This window comes from Microcebus murinus, chromosome 6, assembly GCF_040939455.1.
Source record: "Microcebus murinus isolate Inina chromosome 6, M.murinus_Inina_mat1.0, whole genome shotgun sequence".
Taxonomy (NCBI): Eukaryota; Metazoa; Chordata; class Mammalia; order Primates; family Cheirogaleidae; genus Microcebus; species Microcebus murinus.
This window is the reverse complement of record NC_134109.1, coordinates 86268828-86292723: the sequence shown is the minus strand read 5'-3', so window position 1 is coordinate 86292723 and position 23896 is coordinate 86268828. Positions and strand designations below refer to the sequence as shown.

The following is a 23896-nucleotide window of genomic DNA, read 5'->3' as shown; positions in this document are numbered from 1 at the left end:
TGATTTTGATATAAAGGCTATCTATATATTTTCATGAATCCTTTGTAATTATATCTTTTTTCTGAAATACTAGCAATGGTGGTTAGCAATGCTGAAAAGGAGTTCTATTTCAGTTAGTCCTGTAGTTTGGAATTGTGTGTGAAAAGGTTGGATACTAAAAGCAGAATTCTCTTTACAAAGTAAAGTTACTAGATTAATCTTTGCCAGATATCAAATAATCATTTCATATGTTTTGATTTCATATGAGGAAAGATAAAGTACATTGTTAGAAACAGCAAAGTGCAGAACAATGTGTAAAATATGTTTCAATACATGTTTGGAAAAATAATACAGGCAAAAAGTTAGATATGAATATAGATACTTAGAAATGTTCATATAAGCCTAGGAAATTTCCAGAAGGATTTACTAGAAACTGTCAGTAATGATTACCCTGGAAAGAATAACTGAAAGATTCATGTTAGATGAGGCACATTTTACTGTATATTTTTTAGTACTTGTTCAATATTTTATCCAGGTATATTTTACTTTTTAAATAAAAAGCTAGTATAAAAATTGCCACTATCAACATCAACAGCCATTTATAGAATTCTTACCCATTATAAGCACTGAGCTAGACTTTATAACTTTATATGCACATAAACTAATACTAGCATCTTGCAAGATAAATAGAAGTTATGTAGTTTGTACAATATTGCAGAGTAAATAAATGACAGTGTTTTTATCTGCTTTTAATTAGAATTTTCAGAAATCCATAATTAATAGCCACCAATATAAGCATTTAGCTCATTCCTCCATAGAAAAAGAAAAGCATTTCTTCAATGAGAATCTCGAATCATTAGGATTACAAATTTTGTCAATATCTATCATACCTAGAGTTTCACGTAAGGCAGAGGCTTCAAATAAAGTCTTTTAGCCTATTTTTCATTTTGCCTATTAGAATAATCTAGTCATGTAATTTTTTTTTCTGGCTTGGAAATTATAACCAGGATTTGCACAAAAATTCAACTGGTAGTCTGTCTAAAAATAGTCTGTTATTCAGTATGAATGTGTCATCGCTATCTGGTTTTTAATAGCATTATAATCATGGGTATAAAAAATATTGCCTTACTTTTACTATGTCAATACTTTGCACTTTTAAATGATTTAAATAAATACTATTATTTATATTTTTTGCATACCAAATCTATGAAGTGTCTGAGTATAATTTTGTAATGTTTATTTTATTGATGATTTCTAGCTGCAATTTGAGGAACTACCGTGAAAGTGTCAAGGACCACAGGAGGTGGCAGCAAAGCTACCTTGCTTTGCAGGTCTTCATCTGTTACGTGAGGGGGAGAAAACAGTTAAATCAAATTCACTAGCAAAGAAGACACAAGGAGAGGCAGACTGGTCCATACACCTTCAGCAACACTGGAATCTGCTAGTGGTTGCAGGAACGTGCACATTGTAGATTCCATGGTTAAATTTGAATTCCACTCCAATTATTAAAATTATTACTAATTTTAGATATCCCAGATTTGAATGCTAAAGTTATGAATTTGAACTTTGAAATGCTTAAGAAAAGATTATTTTTTAGGGAAAACATTTGTATATTTTTGTCCTTTCATAAAGGATAAGCATTTAATACATTGATTTATGTGGGTTTAATGTTTGGCAACTTGACTACATGTTAACAAACAAACAAACATAACATAATGTGGATACCTCTACCTGATTTAATCAGGATGAAGTACCCTAGATAAGTGAGGGTCAAGTTTATAAGCAGGATAACTTTTTACTATACTGGTTCAAAATGATCATTTAGGGACTTGAGCTTAAACTTAGATTTTAATATATTTAATTTTCCATTCCTTTGTGTCTGAGAAAAAAAGTCCTGTAAGTCAATGTTAAGTCCTTAGTCTCATTTTATCTCTTCAAAGGTGGAATGATATCCTAAATAGCTATCAAATTTGTCAAATGCAGTTGTCATATTTCTATTGCATGGTCATTCGGGGGATGGTTTTCTAAACAACTGTTCTTTCAGGGCTTTTCTCCCTTTATTGAATGATTATATAAGCCATGACTTTAGAAATTAAAAATAAGCTACTTCTCTCTCTCTAGAATGTCAGTCCTAAGAACGATATGAGTTTACTCCATTTCCTGTTTAATAGAGTTAAAATTCTATTTTCTTTTGTGGTAAATTGGAGATGAAGGAGAGTATTTAATTTTGATACTAATTTTAATGAAGGAGGCAGTTTTAAAAATTGTCACGTGTAATGTGGTAAACTATTGTGGGATAGAATTTTAGGTCTTTTTTTTTTTTTTTTAAAGAACTTTAGTTCAATTTACTTCTTCAGAATAAATCAAAATCTCTTTATAAAGCCCTAAATTTCTCTTTCTGCCCCTTCCACATCTTGGAAATTCCTTGTGCCTGGGACTGTCAACCTTCTTTTTCCTTTCCTTCTCCTTTTTCTCTCTTTTGCCATTTTCCTTTCCTCTCCCCTCACATAGAAAAGGAAAGTGACACCTCAGTCTGATTTCAGGAGTTTCAAATTGCCTCCCTTCTCAAAACTCTTCTTGGGGGCTGCTGTTTTGTCTGAAATGGCCGTATTGCTAACTTCTTTTGATTAAAGCACCAAGTATTCCAGATAAAATCTAAATCTTATGTCTATAAAGAAACCAGCCATTCAACAGAGCGTGACTGGTATGGATGGCATATACGACAAGCAAGGTGTGATGGGGAGAGGGGACAGGGAACAAAGTTGAGAACATGGGCACCTCCTCAGCAAGTCACTCAGTCCCTTGCAGGAGGACCTAGAATCAGGGACCCTAGCAGCCAAGGGGAATAAGTTTTGGAGATGGAAGGAAGGATGAGCAGAAACTAAAGAGAGATTTTTTTTGCCTTTATTTGCATCTTTCCTGAGAGCAGTATTACTACTAGCATCTCTGGAGTGGGTAATCATTTAGTAAAAAATTATTGAATGAATGAATATGAAACGAACTGTTTTCATCATTTTTTCCCCCTCTACTCAAAACCTGGTCAAGAGTAAACCCATTTGAATATGTGACATCTAAATATTCTTTTTAGCAAGTAGTTGTATTCCATAAAGGATGATACTCATTCCAAACTGTGTTCCAGAAGAGTAGGAAGATAAAGTCCATCAACATATTTTAGAGCAAGCTATGGAAGAAGAAATCTAATAAGCTTCTAAATGATTTGCTACAAGATCAGCAAAAAATGCTGCCTCATACTTCTAGCAGATCTGGGAACCCTGGCTATATTTCTTAAATAATGAAAAGTTTAGCCACTTCTGCAGCTTCTGTATGTAAATTTAATTTAGTTATTTTATATGCTTAAGTGTGTTCAGGAGGCTTAGGCAAAGTTTTAAAGAGGAAGGGATAAAATGCAGACTCATAAGAATCTCTACTCTCCCTTTAAATAATAAAAAAAAAATGCCCATGCACACTAAAGATTGGCACCCAGGGTATTAACTATTGCAAGCACAAGTGATTTTTTTGTAAATAGTTGGTATAGAGGCATTAACACTGAGGTGGAACCAACTTAGGATTCAGTTTGACATGTTTAACCAAGTGTGAATCGAGTAGACTAAAATTGTAAACAAGATATGACATATTGCCCAACTTTTAGAGTTAATTCTTTAGTTCTCTATCCTAAGGTAAACATTTGGGAAAAGTAAACATTCCCAAAGTAAACATTTGGGAAACACTTTCTTGTATATTTTCTGTTTAGGGGGGAACTTGAGACAGTTATATAAGTAAGATGGATGGTTTGGAACAGACCTCTTCCTTTGACTGTTTCACATTCATGGCATTTATGAGAGAGGAGGGAATGACCTGAAGGAATGAATAAAGGAGGGTACTTGCCCGCGTCCTTCAAGCTTACCTTTGCAAGTTGCTCATGGATCTCAAGCAGGCTAGGTCGGTTGACCTTGGGCCCACTGATGCTGCCGGTGTTGCGATAGTACTCGATCTTGGGAACAGCATCCATGGTGTTGTGGCCAAAGGTTTGTAGGTAATATGTGTTGGTATGAGAATCGTAAGCATGGAAACTGGCATCTGTTTTAGCAGTTTCTCCATTTTGGAGGAAGTTGTCGTAGCACTCCTGATTCCCAGGCCTAAAGCTGATTCTGAGTCTGTTCTGGGCTTCCTCCCCAAACGAGGTCTCTTCATAATGTGGCGGGTCGGCGTTGTCATTCACAGCCCCACTGCCCTCATGGCTCTCATTTATGACATTGACTTGAAAGCGAGTGGTGTTACTGGGTACCGAATCCAGAAATACGTTGGAAGAGTTGTTCAGTGACATCTTCCAAAATGGATTTTTTGGACTAAACTATCTACTTTGTGATCATGAAAAGAAAAATCTGTATATTTCTCTTCTCGAAATAAACACTAGTGGTTACATTAGGGAGCTCCTGGCTTTTGTTTTAGATGGACTCAATAAATAGATTCTTGATATATTGTCTCCTATATAATCTTCAGGGTGTTCTTCAAAGCTGTCATTGCAAAAGAAAATTAAGCTTGTTCCAAGCAATGCAAATATATTTAAGTAGGGGTGGGGCAAGAGGAAATAGTTTTCTTTTACAAAACATACAATTTTAAATTCATTTCACTAAAAAATGCCTGTTCAGGAACGTTAGTCACCTGAGCAATTAAATTGTGTAATAAATAACTGGAGACTTGCTTCAGCAAACAGAACTTCCAATGAAGTCACGAAAACTTCATGTGGGTTTGTAGTATTTGCTTGGATTCACTGCACTTGAATTCAATATGACTTTAGAAAAGATACAACTCTACCAACTGACTACAGTAAGAACTGATTAGAATATTCTGAGCCTGAAAAACAGTTCGTTGATAGCACTACATGCTTAAATTGCAAGATACTTTATGATTGATAGGAATATAAATTATACAACAAATAAAATGAAAAGAAATAAAAAAGCTTCTAAAATATGTTCTTGCTAGTTTAGAAAAATCTGTGTCTGTTCAAGTAATAAAATTGTTCTAGAAATGTTTTGTTACCTATGTAACAAGTGAAAAACTGTATTTTAGAATGTGAATTTAAAAAACATATCCTGTCAAGCTGATGTCTCTGTAAATTCTTGGATCTTTTACTATCCTTCAAAATGTTTCATTTGCTCATATATTTGTTTGTTTTGCAAACAAATTATGTAAACTTTAATAGAAATACATGAATATTTGGGGGTAAGGACATAAGTCATAGCCCTTAATGAAGCTGTGTGCTATATTTAGGTAAAATAATCATGCTCTACTAACTCCCTTTAATGAAAGGCCTTTAATAATTGAGAGGTTTATATTTAATTGCGAGATGAATAGACTTTATAATAATTTTCACAATTCCACAGTATTGGCCTGTCTTAAAATACTTTATTTTTTTAAAGTACCCTATGAACCAATTAAAATACTTTATTTAGAATGATATTTCTTTATCGATCTCTTGAAATTTGGCTTTTCAAAGAACATTCTAGAAAGATGAGATAAATATAAACAAAAAATTGCCTCTCTCAAACAGTTACTAAAGCTATTTCTTTGAATAAAAAAAAAAAATCTCAACTTCAACTCTCAAATAACCTTTCCTGGAGAAATTATAAGTGAAGTTGTTATCTTTTTAGTTTCTCTAAAAACATCACTGCCCTTCCTTGATGTCCTCACCTTTACTCCACTCCTCAGAATCTACTTTACGGCACTATATTAAGTGTGATTTTTTTTTTTTTTTACCATGCCCAGAAATGTTTAACTTACCACCAAGGAGCCTTCTTCGGAGAAAGCGTATGCCACTTCAGCATCACCGGGGAATATATGGGGAACTTAGCTTTCAGCCCAGATCGTTAGGCTTCTTCTGATTGGTTAGAACCTTTCTTGAAAGAGATGACTGTGCAGTGATTGGCCTGGAATGGCACTGTAAGCCCCACCCAGTCATTAGCCCTGAGGAACAAACTTTAAGTACCACATCAACTGGCAACTAGCAGTAAACCATTAATCCTTTTAGACAGAAAGTAAAAAAAAAAAAAAAGCCTCTTTAATTCATAAGGATAATTAGATTGCTTTAACTCCAATCATGCAAAAAATGTGAGTGTTGCCTTAGCCGTTTGGGGCTAAATAAATTGCGTCCCATTGTCTTATTTCAGATGAGCCCTAGTGATCTCCTATTGTTTAGTATGTGCACCAAAATATAGTCCTCCAGAGATAATGTCTGTACTTTGTAACTAGAAAATGGCATCTGAAATTATTTTCTCTTGCTTGTAGTAGATACTACCTTGAATCCTCTCTTCATGGGAAGTGAGCAGATTGAGAGTGAAATCAATGATTTATTGAAAATATTTCTGCCCAGTGGGAAAACTGTTTCAAGCAGGAATAAAACTGTGGGTTTGTTTCCCAGTGGCGCTACTAAATGACCTTTTTGTCTCCAACTGGCAAAACATTTTTTATCAAATCTGGTTTTTGAGTTTTGCGGAGGAAAGGTTTTTTTTTGTTTTTTGTTTTTTTTTTTCCAAATCTGTGAGTAGGTGATTATTAACACAGCACAAACAATTCCTCCCTGCAGGTTCTGTCACTGGTTTTCAATCAGGATGATTGAACGAGTCTTCCTTGTGTCTTATAAGAAACTAAGTGATTCTCAGTTGTCTGAGTAGGTTGGTTGTGGTGTAATATAGTGGTTAAGAGAAGACTCTGAAGTCAGAATGTTCAATTTATATCCTGGCCCTGCCACTTCCTATCTGTTTGAACTCAGTCAAGTTACTCAATCTCCTTGTGCCTTAATTTTCTCATTTACAAATGCAAATATGGATAATAATGGTACCCACCTTGTTGTGGAGTTATTTTGAAGACTAAATGAGTTAATTTGTGTATAGGGTTTAGAACATAAACAGTTTATAGGCAGTGCTTGCTTCTACTATTTCAGCATTATTTACAACTGGCTGGAGACTTTCACTTAGCCCTATCTAAGATTCTAAGAATCGTTAGAGACTGGGATAGGTATTATATCTTTGCCTCTTAAAAGAAAGGTAAAGGTAAGTTAGCAAACAGATACAGGAGGTAAAAGAATCTGGAGATACCCAAGTAAAACCCCTTCAGTTCTCTTAGGTAAATGTCATGGTAACCAATCAGTCTAATGTCGTGAGGCTGTACCAGAAATAGAGACAGAATTATAAGTATGTACCTGAACTCATTCTGCTCTTAAAGGCCACCAGCACAAGACATTTATCTATTCAACAAAGGATTCTAGCTCCCCATGTAGAAGGGTTTTAGGCATAGGAGTTAGTCACATTTCAGACTCAGCTGGGAGAGGCTGGTTATTTAGATCAGGACTGGGGACAGCTAGGATGGGGCTGGGTTCCCAAACAAGTTCTGTCCAGCCAACCAGGACAGGAGCTGTGAACTAACACCTTCTACACCTTTCAGGAGCCACCTATTTATTCTGTAACCTCATCCCTCTCCCGAAGACTGTGAATGTCTCTGATACCAGTCAATTTCCTTTTTCTCACTGACTGACTGCCTGACTTCGCTGTAGCGCGAATTAGTTTTAGTCTTGGTCTTACATCAACTAGACATTTTCATTCTAAGCCTTTTATCTCTAACTGTGAAATGAAAGTCTTTGTTCTCTATTAAGGGAATTCAGACATTCTGGAGCAGATGGGAGATGGTTTGGGGGATACGGAAGAAATTACACCATCCATAAAGGCAACCTTGAAAGGGGAACCTGATTTAAGCCTTTCAGACATGTGGGTGAGGTGACAGGGGCAAGCTGGGTGGAGGTCCACGCCTCTGTCTTTCCTCTTGTCCTCCCTGACGAGGCTCTTGGGAAGGCAAAACTAGAGGCTGATCTGGCTATGGCATTGGGCATTTATTCCTAGAAGAATTAGCATTTAATAAAATTTCCACCTTGTATCTGTACTGTAACCAACCTTTTCTATTTTTTTATATTATTGCTAGTTCTGAAAAAAAAAATACAGATGCTGACCCTTCTTGCCTCCGCCAACGTGCACACACACACACACACACACACACACACACACACACACACGTCTAAGGTACACAAATAAAACCATGGATAAAGACACTTTTGGTTAATAGAATTTCTTTTCAGTGGGATTGAAGATAATATTGTGGAGTTGGTGATATCTGAAAAGCTTATGGGAGTTGAATTTTCAGAAACAATGATCATATTTCATAAAGTTTTCTTGTCTTTTGGTTTTATGCACCTTTCTTCTTTTGAAATAAAGACCTGCCCTTGTTTTTTTCTAGTCACCAAAATAGAGGGTCTTGGTGGGTGTCTTCTTTAGGAGAAAAATGGAACTCGTGGTACTTGAATGTGTATCTTGGAGAGTACTTTAAAAGCCTTGGTCACAAAACAGATGCCGAATCTCCTAGCATATACAACTTTCAATGTGTTCAGCTGAGCGTGGCCCAATGAGGTGTTTAAGGGCCAGATTACTAACTGGCTATGAGGTGTTCTAGGTCTACACTTTTGTACCAACTGGGGTACATAGAGTCTCACTGAGATGAGAGTTTGGTCCAGAAGAGCCACAGCCAATAGTGATATGTTCTAAATCTACTCTGAGATGGAAAGCATCAAGGAATTTCACTAAGACATCTGGTCTGGGAGTGCCATAGACCTGAACAGTAATCATGTTTTTAAGATAGGTAGAAGCATGGAGGACTGTGTTTAGGAGTACAGCAGACATTAGTCTGCCCAGCTTCAATTCTTAACACAGCCATGCCCTAGCTTGGTGACCTTGGAAAATTACTTAACCTCTCAGTTTCAGTTCCTTATCTGTGAAGTTGACAAAAAAATAAAATGGAAATAGTTGTCCCAAACTCAATGGCTTGATAAGAGTATCAAACACATGGAAAGCACCTAATTTAGTGCTCTCTGTAAATATTAGTCTTATTCCTTCTTGATATGTTTGGCAGTTCTGTGTTCTCAAGTGACATAAATATTTTTATATTTATTTATCTCTTGCTGTATTCCTTCATTCTGACTCTAGTCAGACTTTCGTAGCTGGAAAGAATTTTAGAAGTGTATAGTTCTCCCTTTTCATTTATTTCTCAAATAAAAAGAATAAAGATTGGAGACATTAACACTGCTTCTTAGGGTTTGAAAATCTCTATTACTATTGATGATGAGGATAATAAATAATGACAGCAAGTTATGTTTAAGCACTGCTTTTTTGTTTTTTGGTGGGTTTTTTTGTTTTGTTTTTTTGAGACAGAGTCTCTCTCTGTTGCCCCAGCTAGAGTGCCGTGGTGCCAGCTTAGCTCACAGCAACCTCAAACTCCTGGGCTTAAGCGATCCTCCAGCTTCAGCATCCTGAGTAGCTGGGACTACAGGCATTTGCCACCATGCCCAGCTAATTTTTTTTCTATACATTTTTAGTTGCCCAGCTAATTTCTTTCTATTTTTAGTAGAGACAGGGGTCTCACACTTGCTCAGGGTGGTCTTGAACTCCTGAGCCCAGATGATCCGCCTGCCTCAGCCTCCCAGAGTGCTAGGATTACAGGCGTGAGCCACGGCGCCTGGCCTAATCACTGTTTTATAGTTTGTAAATTGCTTTCACATTCATTATATCTCATTGGTCTTCTCAATATTCCTGAAGATATGAAGGATGGGTGTCTTTATCCTTGTTTTACAGATGTAGAAACTTTCTAGGTCGTAAAGCTAGTTCTTGGCTGGGCCAATATTGGAATTCAAATCTCTGAGTTTAGGCTCCGGATCTGAAAAACTTTTCATGATATCTTAAAGTCCTCATTCATCTCATATCTCTGAGTTTCTAGGTACATTTATAGCATTCACAGGGCACTAAAGTTGAAAAGAACATTAGAAATCCTCTGGTTAGCTCTCTCACTGAAGTCCACAGGGATTAGATGACTAGCCCAAGGTTGCACAGCTCCAATGGTGGCAGCGTGGAGACTGTACTTCTTGTTTCTGGGAGAGTCTCTTTCTACCAGGTCATGCCAGAAACTCCCTTTTTAATTCTATTTAGACAAGGGGCAGGAGAAGGAATACCAGTATGAGGGAGGTCTGGTTTGGATCCCAAGCTATAACATTTTATCGCAAGAGATTCAACAAAGAGAAGAACTAGAAGGATCAGAGCTTTGTGAGATTTGGGGACTTCTAGGCCCTGTGGCTACTTGTAATAGTTGGGTGTTAGTTTTCTTAACCCGTGAAACTTTCTGACCTATGGCTATTATTAGAAAACTCATATTCTATTTATTCTTTGGACTGAAGGCTCCTTATGTTTAAGACCTGATTCTCTGAAGCTAAAGGGGAGCTGAATCTGGAACGTGGAAAGGATGCCTGACCTTTGCAGAGGAGAGAAAGCAGGGAGGCTCTAGCATAGTTTATTAGCACAAGAAAGGAAGCAGAAATTCAAAGCAGATGTTTGCAATAAGAATACAAATGGTATATATGGCTCCAGCAATCCTTATACTCTAGTCATTAGACACCTCCATTTGGAGACAGAGGAAAATGACAAATTCCAACGATGGTTTATTATTTACTCAGCATGGTGGAGAAATTAATCACAGATGTTTATTGAACTCAGTGAACTAACTGAACTGCTCTCCCGCCCACTCAAGGTAATTGCAAATGTATCCACCACGTGTCCCAATGGCATAACCATCAAACCTATCAAGCTGGAACTCTCACGCCAGTGCATATTCAAATGTCCCTTTATCAAACTCTTCAACTTCATCCTCCCAGGTAGAGGAAGGCATGCTACTATATGGGTCTAACAGGATTTTGAAGCATCTAATGATAAGAAGTCCCAGGAAGATACACAAAATCCCAACAAAAGCAAAGCCAGTCTTTTGCTCCAGAGTCAGTGAGAAAGCTGATACTTCGTTGACACTCATCTTAGCTGAAGAGTTGCCGCAGTAGGTACTACTCATTATTCACGGGTGCATGGTTGCAGCTCTTCACAATTCCTGCTGGAATCACCTCTTCGCCTAGGTACAAAATTGGACTCAGTTTAGTCTCACCCTTGTATGGAATTGGGTAGGCAGTTGTTTCACAAAATATGGCATTTTTTAAACCCTCTTGACTGAACTCCCACATAAGACGTTTGGAAACATCAGATACTGATCAGAGTGAAATTAATATTGGAGATGCTACTTCTACTGTAGTAGTCATGGCATTGCCTTTGTGGACACATAAAACTGTGCCTATATACTCTAAATATAAAATCCAGTATGAAGGTGAATATCAAATAGCGAACCCTAATAGCTTTTGATTCATTGCTAGATGGTTAAGTCCCTGCTTCTTTGATCTCAATTGTCATCTAATTTTCACTTCTGTTTTGCACGTGTAAATGTAACATAAATAATCATGGAGCATAAACTGGTCAAGCTGTTTAAAGCCTATACTTCAAGGTCTATCTCCAATGCCATTTTGTCTGACACAGATTTTGATACTTTTATTTTATTTATTTATTTATTTTTAAATTAAATTAAAGTTTTTATTTTTTTTTAAAGACAAGGTCTTGCTCTGTCGCCCAGGCTGGAGAGCAGGGTTGTGGTCATAGATCATAGCTCACTACAGCCTACAACTCCTGGGCTCCTGGAATAAGGGATCCTCTTGCCTCAGCCTACCCAGTAGCTGGGACTACAGGGTACAAGGCCTGATCCTTTTAAATGGATATAATGTCATCTCTCTTTTTCACTACCGTAGCTTTTATACTTATGTCCTTTCATTTTCTTTTCCACTGCCACGTCATACACTAAATGTCAATTTCTTTTTTTTTTTTAATTTTTATTTATTTTTATTTTTGTTCCTTGAGACAGAGTCTCACTCTGTTCCCCTAGCTAGAGTGCCGTGGTATCAGCAGAGCTCACAGCAACCTCAAACTCCTGGGCTCAAGCGATCCTCCTGCCTCAGCCTCCTGAGTAGTTTGGACTACAGGCATGCGCCACCATGCCCGGCTAATTTTTTATATATATTTTTAGTTGTCCAGCTATTTTTTTTTCTATTTTTAGTAGAGATGGGGTCTCACTCTTGCTCAGGCTGGTCTCGAACTCCTGAGCTCAAACTACCCACCTACCTCGGCCTCCCAGAGTGCTAGGATTACAAGTGTGAGCCACCGCGCCCGGCCTAAATGTCCGTTTCTTAAAGAGAGAAATTATGTTTTTGAAATTATATTAACACAAGCAGTGCCCAACATAGCAGCTTGCAAGTAACAAGCAGCAGTAGCCATGGCCATTAGGCGCCTCCCCACCATCGCCATTAGCTCTCAGAACACCTTAAATAAACATAAAATCCAAGTTAAACAACAGCGTGTTTTCTCTGCAAACTCGGCTTCAAGACAAGCACCCCATTCTCCCTCCCAGTTGGTTTCTATTCTTAAGCCCCTACAATGTTGAGATTGTAAAACTACAACTAAAATGTTTAGAAAGTATATGTTGAATTGAAACAAAACTGTTTTTTCCCACTTGATGTCTTAATAAATGAATTAAATCAACCAAAATAAAAAATTAGTTAATTAAATTAAATGATTACTAATGTACAGACATCTTTTTTGAGAGAACTATCACCAAAATTTGTCATCCAATAAATGAGAATGATAGATTGTTGGTATTTTCTTTTTTATTGTTGCTGCTTCTGATTATTTCTTAGAATTATGTTTATTAAAATAATTGATGCTTGAGATTTTTTTGGACTCAATTTTCAGAAAGCAACTGAGACAGAATAAGGGATGGTAGGTAAGGAATGCAGAATAAAAGTATTAGTCCTTGTAGTTTTCAAAAATATTCTGCAAATAGGCCAGGCGTGGTGGCTCACGCCTGCAATCCTAGCATTCTGGGAGGCCGAGGTGGGCGGATTGCTCAAGGTCAGGAGTTTGAAACTAGCCTGAGCAACAGTGAGACCCTGTCTCTACTATAAATAGAAAGAAATTAATTGACCAACTAATATATGTACAAAAAATTAGCCAGGCATGGTGGCGCATGCCTGTAGTCCCAGCTACTTGGAAGGCTGAGGCAGAAGGATTGCTTGAGCCTAGGAGTTTGAGGTTGCTGTGAGCTAGGCTGACGCCACGGCACTCACTCTAGCCTGGGCAACAAAGTGAGACTCTGTTTCAAAAAAAGAAAAAATCATTCTGCAAATAATATACCAATTAATGCAATCAATGTTTTGTTTTATAACAGTTTGGATTGCAAAAGAGCTTTATCCTCAAACTTTAAGTGGCAGATATATGCAATGTTCTGGGGTATAATATTTTTTTACTTTTGTTCAATAAAAGGGAAAAATATTATTCAAGCCCCTGTTGAATTTCTTTCCATTAAATCATTTTTCTGCCCTACTAAACATTGTATAGTGAAAATGCTTTAATTTATTTTTTAAGCTTAAGAACATTTAAGTGGCTCAGAATGAGCTTTCTGAAGATTGAGTTCTTGCTGCACTGTCTTGTAAAATTCATAAGAGACTAGAATGAGTATCTAATGACTCTGAGACTTAACTGGAATTGAAGTTAATTTTTCTAACTAAACTGCTAATTTTCTTGCTTTTGTCGATTAAAGGTCATCTGTTGAGATCCATACACTCTCTGGCTCATTTGTTTAATGAACAGAGAAACTGAATAGCATGATATTTCTACATGGAGATGCTGGACCAAGCATCTTCATGTAAGATTGATTCAGCTAAATAACTTGTTCAAATTATTTTTAAACTAGAGTATAACCTTGCTAGGCTACAATAGTTGGCTATGTCAGGGGCTATGTGGGTAAAAAGAGGCAATAAGACTGGTTTATTGGTGGACACTGTGTTTTGTCCAACAGAGTCCCTTCAATGAAGAATTCGTTGCCCAGCAGCAAGGAATATTGCCACAAAACAGTCTTCAGCTGTCAATGCCTTTCACTGATTGCCTCAGTTGGAGTGAGCTGCCTCATGGAAGGTCATGGCCCTTCCAAGGGAAGACCATATTCAATAATTAATTGATGTGATAATATAAAGTCCTGTCCATCTTGACTCAAAGGGGGACAAGTCTGAAGGACCATTCTAGCTCCAGAGTTCCAAATGGGGTCAGCTGAGGCTGTCTCATTGGGTTCATATCACAGCTCAACTTCTGCCCACTCCTGCTTGAGTCTCCCTTCTTCCATAGGTGTTGAGCATTCCAAGGACCCTCCTTAAACTAGCACGGTGGCTCACACCTGTAATCCTAGCACACTGGGAGGCCAAGGCTGGAGGATCGCTTGAGGTCAGGAGTTCAAGACCAGCCTGAGCAAGAGCAAGACCCTGTCTCTACAAAAAATAAAAAAATTAGCTGGGCATTGTGGCACAGGCCTATAGGACCACCTACTTGGGAGGCTGAGGCAGGAGGATTGTTCTAGCTCAGGAGTTTGAGGTTGCAGTGAGCTATGATGACATCACTGTGCTTTAGCCGGGGCAACAGAGTGAGAATGTCTCAAAAAGTAAAATAAACAAACAAATAAATAAGCATCTAGCAAACTAAACTCTGTCTCAAAAGTCTGGTGCTTGGGTACTCAACTTTCAACAATTGGCATCACAAAAGTTAAATACCTGGGCAGTTTTAAGGATTTATTCATTTTTCAGCTAGTTCATTTTGTTATCATGTAAAAATAGCCTAAAATCATTATAGTTAAGATGTTAGCTAAATTTATTTAGGTGTTTTTAAAAATTATAATGTAGACAGACACAACATCATTGCTGATCACTCAAGGAGTTAGGTCTGTTCGCCGGTGATTAATCCACTAGAGTCTGTTATTTTTCTTAAAACCTACTAACAAACCAAACAAATAAATAAAAGACGCATTTTGTTGAGGTAGCAATAAAATACACTTCTCATTTGCTACTATTAAATTAAAACAAGATATTTTCCTAGTTAGGCATATAAAATCCCTTATATTTTATATTATAATTTGTTTAACCTATAACAGATGTTTTGTTCTTAGAGTTTTAGAAAATATGTGGGTTAGTGAGTTATTTATTAGGTTTAATGGAAAAATAATTACTTCTCAAAGAGTGACTATAGTTCTTGGCATACTATAGGTATTTAATAAGCATTTGAAGTGAGTTAAATTAAATATGTTGAAGAATGTAATTTCTGTTGAATAAAGTTATTATTTTAAAAAATCTAATTTTTAAATATTCAGAAAACATGACATTTATTCAATTAAAAATGAAAAAGAAAATTTTTATTGGATTTCAAAAATTGGCCTTGAAAATAAATATCAAAATTTGGTAGCTCTTTCAGAGTTCGGTGTTTCTGTTCTTTCCTATCAAATTTATTTAGTATCCTCAGAAAGACTCACATGATTTTTAGTATTCAAAGTAGTGAAAATGAATCTTTCCTTCTGCTTTCTAAGGAAAGGTATGTAGTCGTCATATTACTTTGGCATCAATCTGTATCTGAAAGTACAGAGTTAAATTTTGTATTCAATTCTGGTGACTTTAAGATTTCTAGTATAATTATCCCTTCTTCCTTTGACCCTGCTCTCTACATACTTGGGTGTTATTCTTAGCTAAGAAAATGTTTTAAGATATTTCAAAAGCTTTTGGAATCAGGTAGGGCTCTAAACAATAAATACAGAGTCACTGTTAATAAATAAAGTCACTATTTTTACACTGCCTTGGAGGAATAGAAAAAATGGCTATTTCGTGGCTTTAAACATAATTTATAAGCACTTTTTGTTCTTCTATTATTGGTAAAAATATAGAAGAAATGCAGTGTAACTAGGAAAAATGCTAAGAAGTGACCCAAAACTTTTAAGGATGCTGTCAGGAAGTTTAAAAAGCTGTAGGGAACATATAATAATATTTTAATTTATTCAATGAACAAATATATATTGAGTATCTGTTATATGCCAGTACTGTTCTTGGTACTAGAGTACAGTGGCAAAGTAGATAAGAATGTGTACCTGCCATACTGAGCATTACATCCCAGTGGAGAAAATAGATATGATTATTTTAAAATGCCTATCTCTCTATATGTATATCTATATGATAAAGCAGGAAGTTATAGTCATAAATGCTAAGAAAGAAGGCAAAGCAAGTTTAGAGAAAAGAAAATGATGGTGGATGAGGGGCACTCCTTTAGTTAAAGAGATCAGCAAAGGCCTCTCTAGGGGGCTAACACTTGACCCAAGCCTGAATGATGTCTTGGAGAGGGCCATGAAAATATCTGAAGCAATAGCATTAAAGTTTGAGGAAATGGCCATTGCAAAGTCTTCAAGGTGGGACAGTTTCATATGTGATATGTTCAGATCAAGAAATTGACCAATAAGAGAGTAAACCCCTTACTTGGGCAAGGTGGTTAATGCTATCAAATGACAAAGGAAAGGCAAAATTACTTAATCTACTTTTGCCTTTTTAACCAATGTAGAATGGTCTTTAGAAATGAAAAAAACAAAACGAAACACCAAACGGTATAAGTGGACAAGGATGTAGTAGAATAATTATCACAAAGATGTAGTGGAATAATGTTTAACCACATTAAATGAGTTAAAACTCCCAAGATCAGATGATTTATAACTTGCAGATGTACTTTCAAGACCTTTGAGAAATTACTAACCATGGGAAAGCTGCCAGAAGTAAGGACATGGACAAATGTCTCAATTTTCAAAAGGACTAAGGGGGAATTGTGAAAGTTATATATCAGTATAATCTTTGTTGCAAATCCATAATTAATTATTTAACAGGTAATTTGTTAACATTTAAGAAGTCACTAAAAGTTAACATCAGTTTAATAAGTAGTGCCAAATTCACTTCCTTTTTGAAAGTTTGCTACTAACATGGCGAATCAGAAAAATAGTATGGACATGGTTTAGTGATTTTGGCAATGCATTTAATAGTCTCCCATGATATCTTTGTGGGGAAAGACATGAGCTATATCTGGATAATAGTATTTTAATGCAGATTCCTAGTTGACTGAACTACCCTAATAAATATTGGGGTCTGCAATCATGGAGATGGGTCTCCAACATAGTATCACAAAGATCTAACTTCATCTATATCCCCTTTAGTGTTTTTGAACAGTGACTAGGTTGAAGACATTGAAGTAATGATTATTAAATTTGATGGAAAGCTTGGCTGAAACTATATGGTAACATGCAGAATCAAGATTCAAAATAATTCTGATGATCAAAATTCTGGGTTAAAACCAGAGCATAACATTTAATAGAAATACTTCTAAATCCCTGTGTTTAAGTGAAAGGGAGGGAGATGCACCAACTCCAAATAGAGGAGACATGACTTGGCAGTTCATGTAAAATAAGTCTGTAAACTGCAATTAATCAAAAGTTAGTAGGAGTCAAAGATGTGAGGTGGTTGCCTGAAAAGGTCAATGTTGTCTTAAATTGAATGTGGTGCAAATGATAGAAAGTAATAATACTATTATTAGGTATGTCAAGTCATATGTAAAGTAATACTCTATATATTCACTATACTTTCATCCAAACATATTTATTCAGTTGTTACTATATTTTAGTATATTTCTCTATTCAAAGAGATTCCAACTAGTAAGGAAGAGGAGCCACATATAAACAAGAATAAAACAATGTATATAAAAGCAATAAAAAAGGGAGGTAGAAACAAACTTGTATTTAAAAATCTACTATGTATCAAATACTACTTTACATATATGATTTTATTTAATCCTGATAACAGCCATATGGTTATGATATTATTATTTTCAACATGCTGAAAAAAGGGAGATTCAAAGAGGATAAACAAATACGGAAGGAATAGAGATTTCACCCCTTTGGGAATCAGGAAAATTTTTCTTGTAAGAGATCGTATTTGAACTGAGTCTTGAAAGATAGAAAAATTTATGTATGTGAAGAAGAAAAGAGCATGGCATCAAATATGAAGGCAGAATAGTGCTGGGTTTGTACAGAGGACAGTGAGCAATTTGGTTCATGCAAAGGGGAGTATGGAAAACAAAATGTTGAAAAGGGAGATTGGAGCCCAATTTTGAAGAATTTTGATGGCTGGGGTAAAAGTTTGAAATTTATTTGCATAAAGGTTGAATGGCTAGATGATGAGATTGAAGTAGACATAAGTTTGAGGGAGAGAGCATCATCAAAAAGAAATAGTTCAGGTGGGAAGCAATGAGGGTCTACACTAGGCAGTAGATGTATAGGAGAAGAGGGTATGGGTTTGGAAGATATTTAGAAAAATAGGAGGGATAGGATTTGGCAACTGATGGAATACAGGTAGGACATGGAGAGACAGAGACATCAAAGATGACACCACTCTCTTAAGCCTGGACAAGTGTAAAGAGAGTGTTTTCATTAACCAAAGTAAGGAAAATAAGAGCAAAGTATAGATTTAGTAAGTAAATGAGGAATTTTATTCTGGACTTGGTGAATTTATGGTACTCATGCATGGCACACAGTAGAAAATCAATAGACAGTTTTAAATAAATGAATCCAGATCATTTTGTTCAGCATAAAACTTTTGATGGGGAGAATATCTTAAGAGTGTTGTCATCAAAGTTTGCGTAGAAGAATTTGTCCAAGATAGAGATATCTCAGTACATAAAAGTATTTGCAGATCAAAACTTAAGAGAAGGAAAATATTGTTGAGTTTTGCCTAGTAAAGGTAAGACCTAGGAAGATAATAGGTGAATTCAATGATTTAAAGCATTATCTTGTAGAAAGCCAGATAGACTTGTCCTAGATTGATCCAGAGGACTATTTTGTTGTAATTTGATTAAGCTCTATTTGCTCTTACCAGAAAGGACTGAAGATGGAAGAAACATAGCAATGAATTTCAAGGAATGCCTCTCCTAAAAAGAAAAAACAAGATCTCCTGGTGGAGTTATATAAGAAGTGCTCAGGATCATGAGTAAGTCTGTAGTAAGAAGTTCTCCTGTAAGAAACGAGGCTAGGGTTTCTATTAATAGAAGGAGATGCTGGTAAACAAGGTCAAATTCTGCAGTGGCAATAGAATCTAAGCACTGAAAACCAGGGCCTTGGGTTTGGCATTCAGAACTGTATCATTACAAAAATTTAGTTGAATGTCCAGGAGGGACAATAAATTGAAGGGGATTTAGGAGTGATGGGTAATGAGAAAATGGAGTCAGCTGGTAAAGAAACTTCCGAAAACAATTTTACTTGCACAAAAGTTAAAGGTGCAGAAGTTTAAGTGATTAGACTAATCATTTTCAATAGTAAGTACATGACTGAATATTCAGTTTTTAAAAGAATAGCCAAATAAATTCATCTGGGATCCAACGAACTATGAATTTCCATTTTTAACAAAAAAAAATTGGGCTGAGAAGGAACAGATGTATTATTAATATTTTAAAAGGAAAAATTTCGACTTCTATACTCATCTTAAATTTCTGCTTTATACCAAATATAAAAACAAAATACAGGTGAAGGAGAACAACTGAAAGTATAATAATAAAAAGTTGAAAAGAAGTCTGGCCATTACTGCAGACTATATCTAAATAAGCAAATAAAAGTAAAAATTTAGCAATTGCCTAACAATATGTTCAGCAAATAGATGGTCTAGCTAATTTATACCATATATGTAGCAGTTGGAATATCTGTATTTCAGGCCTAAATTTTTCAAATAATTGCCCCAAATTTCTATTTTACTTGCTCTCTGAAATGAATTTGTCTCATTTCAATACTAAGTCTAAAGTTTTTGAGGATATACTGCTAAGTGCTGACTTTTGTGACTTTCTATTGATGCAGAGCATAATATGATATAAAAATATTGTTAATAACAAAATATTATTAAAAACAAAAGTCTTCAGTTACAACACTGACTTTTTCATAATTAATAAGGCATCCAAAATATTTGACAATTATAGATAAAAGATGCATTTTCACTTTAATCACTGGCAGAGATTGGAAAGTAAAAAATCATTAGGTTCTATAAAACATTGTAATGCCTACCTCAGGAGGAAAACATCATCTTAATATCTTGTGTACTGGGAAATAGAAAATGAAAGAAATATGAGAAAATTTATATTAAGGAGTTACAAAACTGTAAATTTTAAAAAAATAGGAGGAAAAAATAGTTAAGAAAAAAAATGAATTTTCAAAACAAAAGTAGAATGTAAAATCGGGTAGTGGTAAAATTATTTTAAATATGCTACACTACAAAAAAGGGAAAAATCAACATTGCATAATTTAAATATCAGGATCAATATGTATTGTGATTAAAATACTTAAGTATATTTTTATCATACTACTGCAAATGATAAAAGACTGCTTTGAGCCATATTTACTGATATAAATGTTTAGATACTTTAGAAATGAGCCACTCAGTTGAAAGTACATCATTTATTTTATGGCAATTGTCAGGCACTGAGATATCTAAGTCCCGATGAGTCATAAGATTGGACTAAGGGTCTACCTGTAGATATTAAAAGGCCCAAATCTCATGAAGTTGGCTCCTAGTTAGCAATCAATAAATAAAAAGCCATCTTTTTGTGATCAATTATTACAAATTATACCACTGTAAGTACTCAAGAAAAGATAACAGTATTTTTATACCTGATATATAGCCTGTTATATTCATAAATGTTGTATGTGATGTTTATTTCTTCTGTGAAATAAGTAAAATAAGTTTACTGGTTAGAAGATATAAAAATTTACTTTTCAGATAAAGTTGTCTAATTTGTATGCAAGAATGCATAATTGCAGAAGCCAATGCTAAAACGTATGTACCAATTAAAGAAACTCCTGGTTTTTTTTAATCAACAGGTTTTTTTCCCCCTTGTTTATTTATCTAGTAATGACATTCCAGACAATAAATCTGAAATAGTAACTATTAGAGTGGAATATAATGTTCTGGGTAAAAAGTACTTTAGTATTGGTCATTAGATATAATAATCTCTAATGATAATGATATGACAGTCATAATTTCATGAAATGAGATGTATAAGAAAACTCAAGCTTAAAAAATAATGAACCCTCCCATACATACACCATATACATATACATCCCACATAAAATATACAAGATCATTAAATCTTATTAAAAGTAAAGAGAAAAATTGAGCATTTTTGAATCCACAGCTGCAGAGTTAGTTAATCATAAGGAATGGAAAGTGTCGAAATCAAATTAAATTAAATTACAAACCCAGATGTCTTCATCATAGTGAAGTGCATACATTTCAGGGTTTTCCAGAGATCCAAAACCTGGGGATCTGCCAGAATCCACCCCAAAACCATCAGATTTCAACCTTAAGAGAATTTATCTCTTAAGAGAATCTCTGGAGGGCTCTTCAAGGACTCTGATACTCATTCCTTCCAAAGCACTGGGAAACCTGGTCTGAAAATTCTCAAAATGTCTCACTAGAGCAACCTAGGCCATCATTATCATGCTGCGTTGTTTGCCTCCAGTTCTCTTTCTACATATGAAACCGAGGAAGCATGGAAAGTTCCTACAAAACATTATGGGAGAAGCATCAGCAATCTGCACACACGCAACACATCCTTTGATTTTTTTTTTTTTTTTTTTTTTTTGGCAGCAGCATCAGCAGCGGCGGAAGCATTAGGGCCGCTCTCTCCCCTTCAGAATCTGAACTCATCTGACTTGCAGGCTCCCCCAAACCCCCAACCCCACCTCTGGTTCCCTGGCTTCACAAATGCAAGAGAATGAGGACGTACTTCCCATCTGGACCTGCATTTGGAACCCTGTCAGTCAATGCGGAGGGAACGGGGGAGAAAGTTACTTCGCAGGCAGCGACGTCTCACCTTCCATGCTTGTTGCCATGGAGACGAAATCCAGCGAGTGGACTTAAGTGCCGGCAGGTTTGTCTGCGTTGGCTGACCGGTTCCAGGCACAACGTGAGAGGCGCGTTCTGGGCACCTGCGTGGAGTCTCGGGACGGCGGTTAGCGCTCCCCTGGCCTACGCGTGTCAATGTCTGTGCCTGGTCGGTGAGGGACAGAGGACGTGGGCGCCCGCCCGAAGTACGTGTGCGCGCGCGCGTGTGTTTGCAGGAAAATGTGCCTGGGTTTCCTCGGCGTGGCGGTGCAAAACATTTATGCGCGCTCGAGTTGTGCATGTGAGGGAGCGTTTGCCCGCGTCTATACGTGACACCCAAAGGCGGTGGGAAATGAGAGGGGCAAAGGAATCCGCTGCAGCAGCAACAGGCTCTATTTTTCCAATCTGCTAAAACAAAGAAAGGAAAAAAGAAAGAAAAAGATAAGCTCTCCTTTTCGCTTAGATCACACCCCTGCAGGTGAGCAATCAGGGTCCATCACAATCTTTACTTCCCAAAGCACTGGGGCTTTGATTCATTTGTTGCTGAAATCCTTGTTTTCCTCTCCTTGCTGCATTCCTGGCTGTGCCGCGGGCATTTTACTGTGCTCCGTGGCAGCGGTCACAGTCGAACAGGAGGTGCTAAATTCTTCCATGTTTCTTCTCATCCGGTCGGGGAAAAGATGGGAGTGAAAGGTGTGTTGGTTTAACTGAAGACTGACTGCGTCATTTGGAGTTCTTTCGCCCCCGGCTCTTTCCTTTTCCTCTTCCACACAAATAACTGAATTCCTCACGGTTTCTAGGGCTAGGCTCCTGAGCGCTGTCCTTAGTGCTGAAATGTTGAGCGGCGAGACCTCTCTCCCAAAATAGTGTCGAGGAATGCTCTGATAATGCCCTAGATTGCTGCCAGACACGTTTTCTACACAGTGTTGAATATGTAGATTCCAAACATAAACCACGATGAAAGCAAAGCAAAGCAAAGCAGGGCAAGCAAGGCAAAGCAAAGCAAGGCAAAGCAGAGCAAAACAAAACAACAGAAACCTCCCTTCTCATCCCTATTTTAGGGGTCTGGTGGTTACTCCGAACTCAGTTATAAGGTTCCCAATTCTATTTATGTTTTGATACGGTATCCAGAACCTACGAGTTGCAAGTACCTGTAGATTGCCTATAAACTTAATTATTCACCTTATGGACTATTGTATTGTCATGTGGTTGGGTAAAATGTAGGTACTGACTTGGGACATCGTTCATGTAAAAAGAAAAAAAGACTGAAAATACATAGTGTAAGTGTAATCAGGTTCAATAATGAAGTGAAGACAAACTTTATGGTTATTTAGGGTACTTATTAATTTAGGAACTTGATGGTCTTACGAAAACATGGGCAAGGTATAACTGTAAGTTCATATAAGACCACACTAAAAAAAGTTATAGTTTTTCATTTAAAATGATTAAAATGTCCTAAAATATAGGTGAAATAATCCTCTACTATGGAAGAGAATGGAAAACATATCTTCTTTTAATGACATTTTCATAGCAAATGGTTTTACTGACTCTTTTTAAACTTGCTAAAGGCCACATCCTTTATTAGTATTCTGCGCTGCAACAGTGATTCTTGAAATTTAGTGTGTAATGAATACCCTAATGGTCTTGCTAAAATGCTGATTCTGATTCAGTAGATGTGAGGTTGGGTCTCAGATTCTGCCTTCTTAACAATATCCCAGGTGATGCCAGAGTTTGCTAGTCTTGGGACCATTTCAAGTAGCAAGGTACTGCAGATCCTGTAGTCTGGCAATGCAGTCACGCACAGTGTGGGTAAGGAGGTAATTTTCTTCCATCTATTATTCTATGTATGTTTCTAGTCTATCACAAAAATAATTTATTAAAATCAGCTCAGAAGTTAATCATGTAAACATCTTGTTTGCACAAGATTAACAAACTGTTTATGAATTTGTTTCATCTAATTTTGATTTTGATACTGTCTGGTCCCATGGTACAGTTGACCCCACTCTATATTTCCATGCTGTGATCTGCAATCATTCATTCTCTTTGAAAACCCAGCTCAAGGGAACAGAGAACTAAGTTATATGATTCCGCTACTGACGTATGGACCTCCAAGAATTTATTATTGTGGTTAGGGACTTTGACTTGTCATTTTATGACTTTAAATATGGCTCCATAGTAAATGCCCATGGAGCTGATTTT

At 36.4% G+C, this 23896-nt stretch overlaps 2 protein-coding genes across 6 annotated transcripts in view; both read right to left on the bottom strand.

Annotated features, from left to right (window-relative positions):
* SLC12A1 (solute carrier family 12 member 1) overlaps window positions 1-5849 on the bottom strand; it is a 92600-nt gene extending 86751 nt beyond the window's left edge. For all 3 annotated transcript variants that reach the window (XM_076004333.1, XM_076004332.1, XM_012763537.3), the window contains exons 1-2: window positions 5761-5849; window positions 3884-4493 (exon numbers count right to left, since the gene is read on the bottom strand). In XM_076004333.1, coding sequence (XP_075860448.1) covers window positions 3884-4303 — 420 coding nt within the window. In that variant the 5' untranslated portion in view covers window positions 4304-4493; window positions 5761-5849. The remainder of the gene's footprint in view (window positions 1-3883; window positions 4494-5760) is intronic.
* A 4633-nt stretch (window positions 5850-10482) lies between these two features.
* On the bottom strand, window positions 10483-22375 carry CTXN2 (cortexin 2). Of its 3 annotated transcripts, none has more exons than XM_012763538.3 (4): window positions 21687-22364; window positions 20482-20533; window positions 19879-19913; window positions 10483-10965 (listed from the first exon to the last, which is right to left on the bottom strand). In XM_012763538.3, the coding sequence occupies exon 4, from the start codon at window positions 10906-10908 to the stop codon at window positions 10663-10665; it is 246 nt and encodes an 81-aa protein (XP_012618992.1). In that variant the 5' UTR covers window positions 10909-10965; window positions 19879-19913; window positions 20482-20533; window positions 21687-22364; the 3' UTR covers window positions 10483-10662. The 3 variants fall into 3 exon arrangements, with proteins under 3 accessions (XP_012618992.1, XP_012618995.1, XP_075859750.1); XM_076003635.1 differs by having other exon boundaries at window positions 10903-10965; window positions 21687-22375; XM_012763541.3 differs by lacking the exons at window positions 19879-19913; window positions 20482-20533 and having other exon boundaries at window positions 21687-22363.
* Between the last annotated feature and the right edge of the window lie 1521 nt (window positions 22376-23896).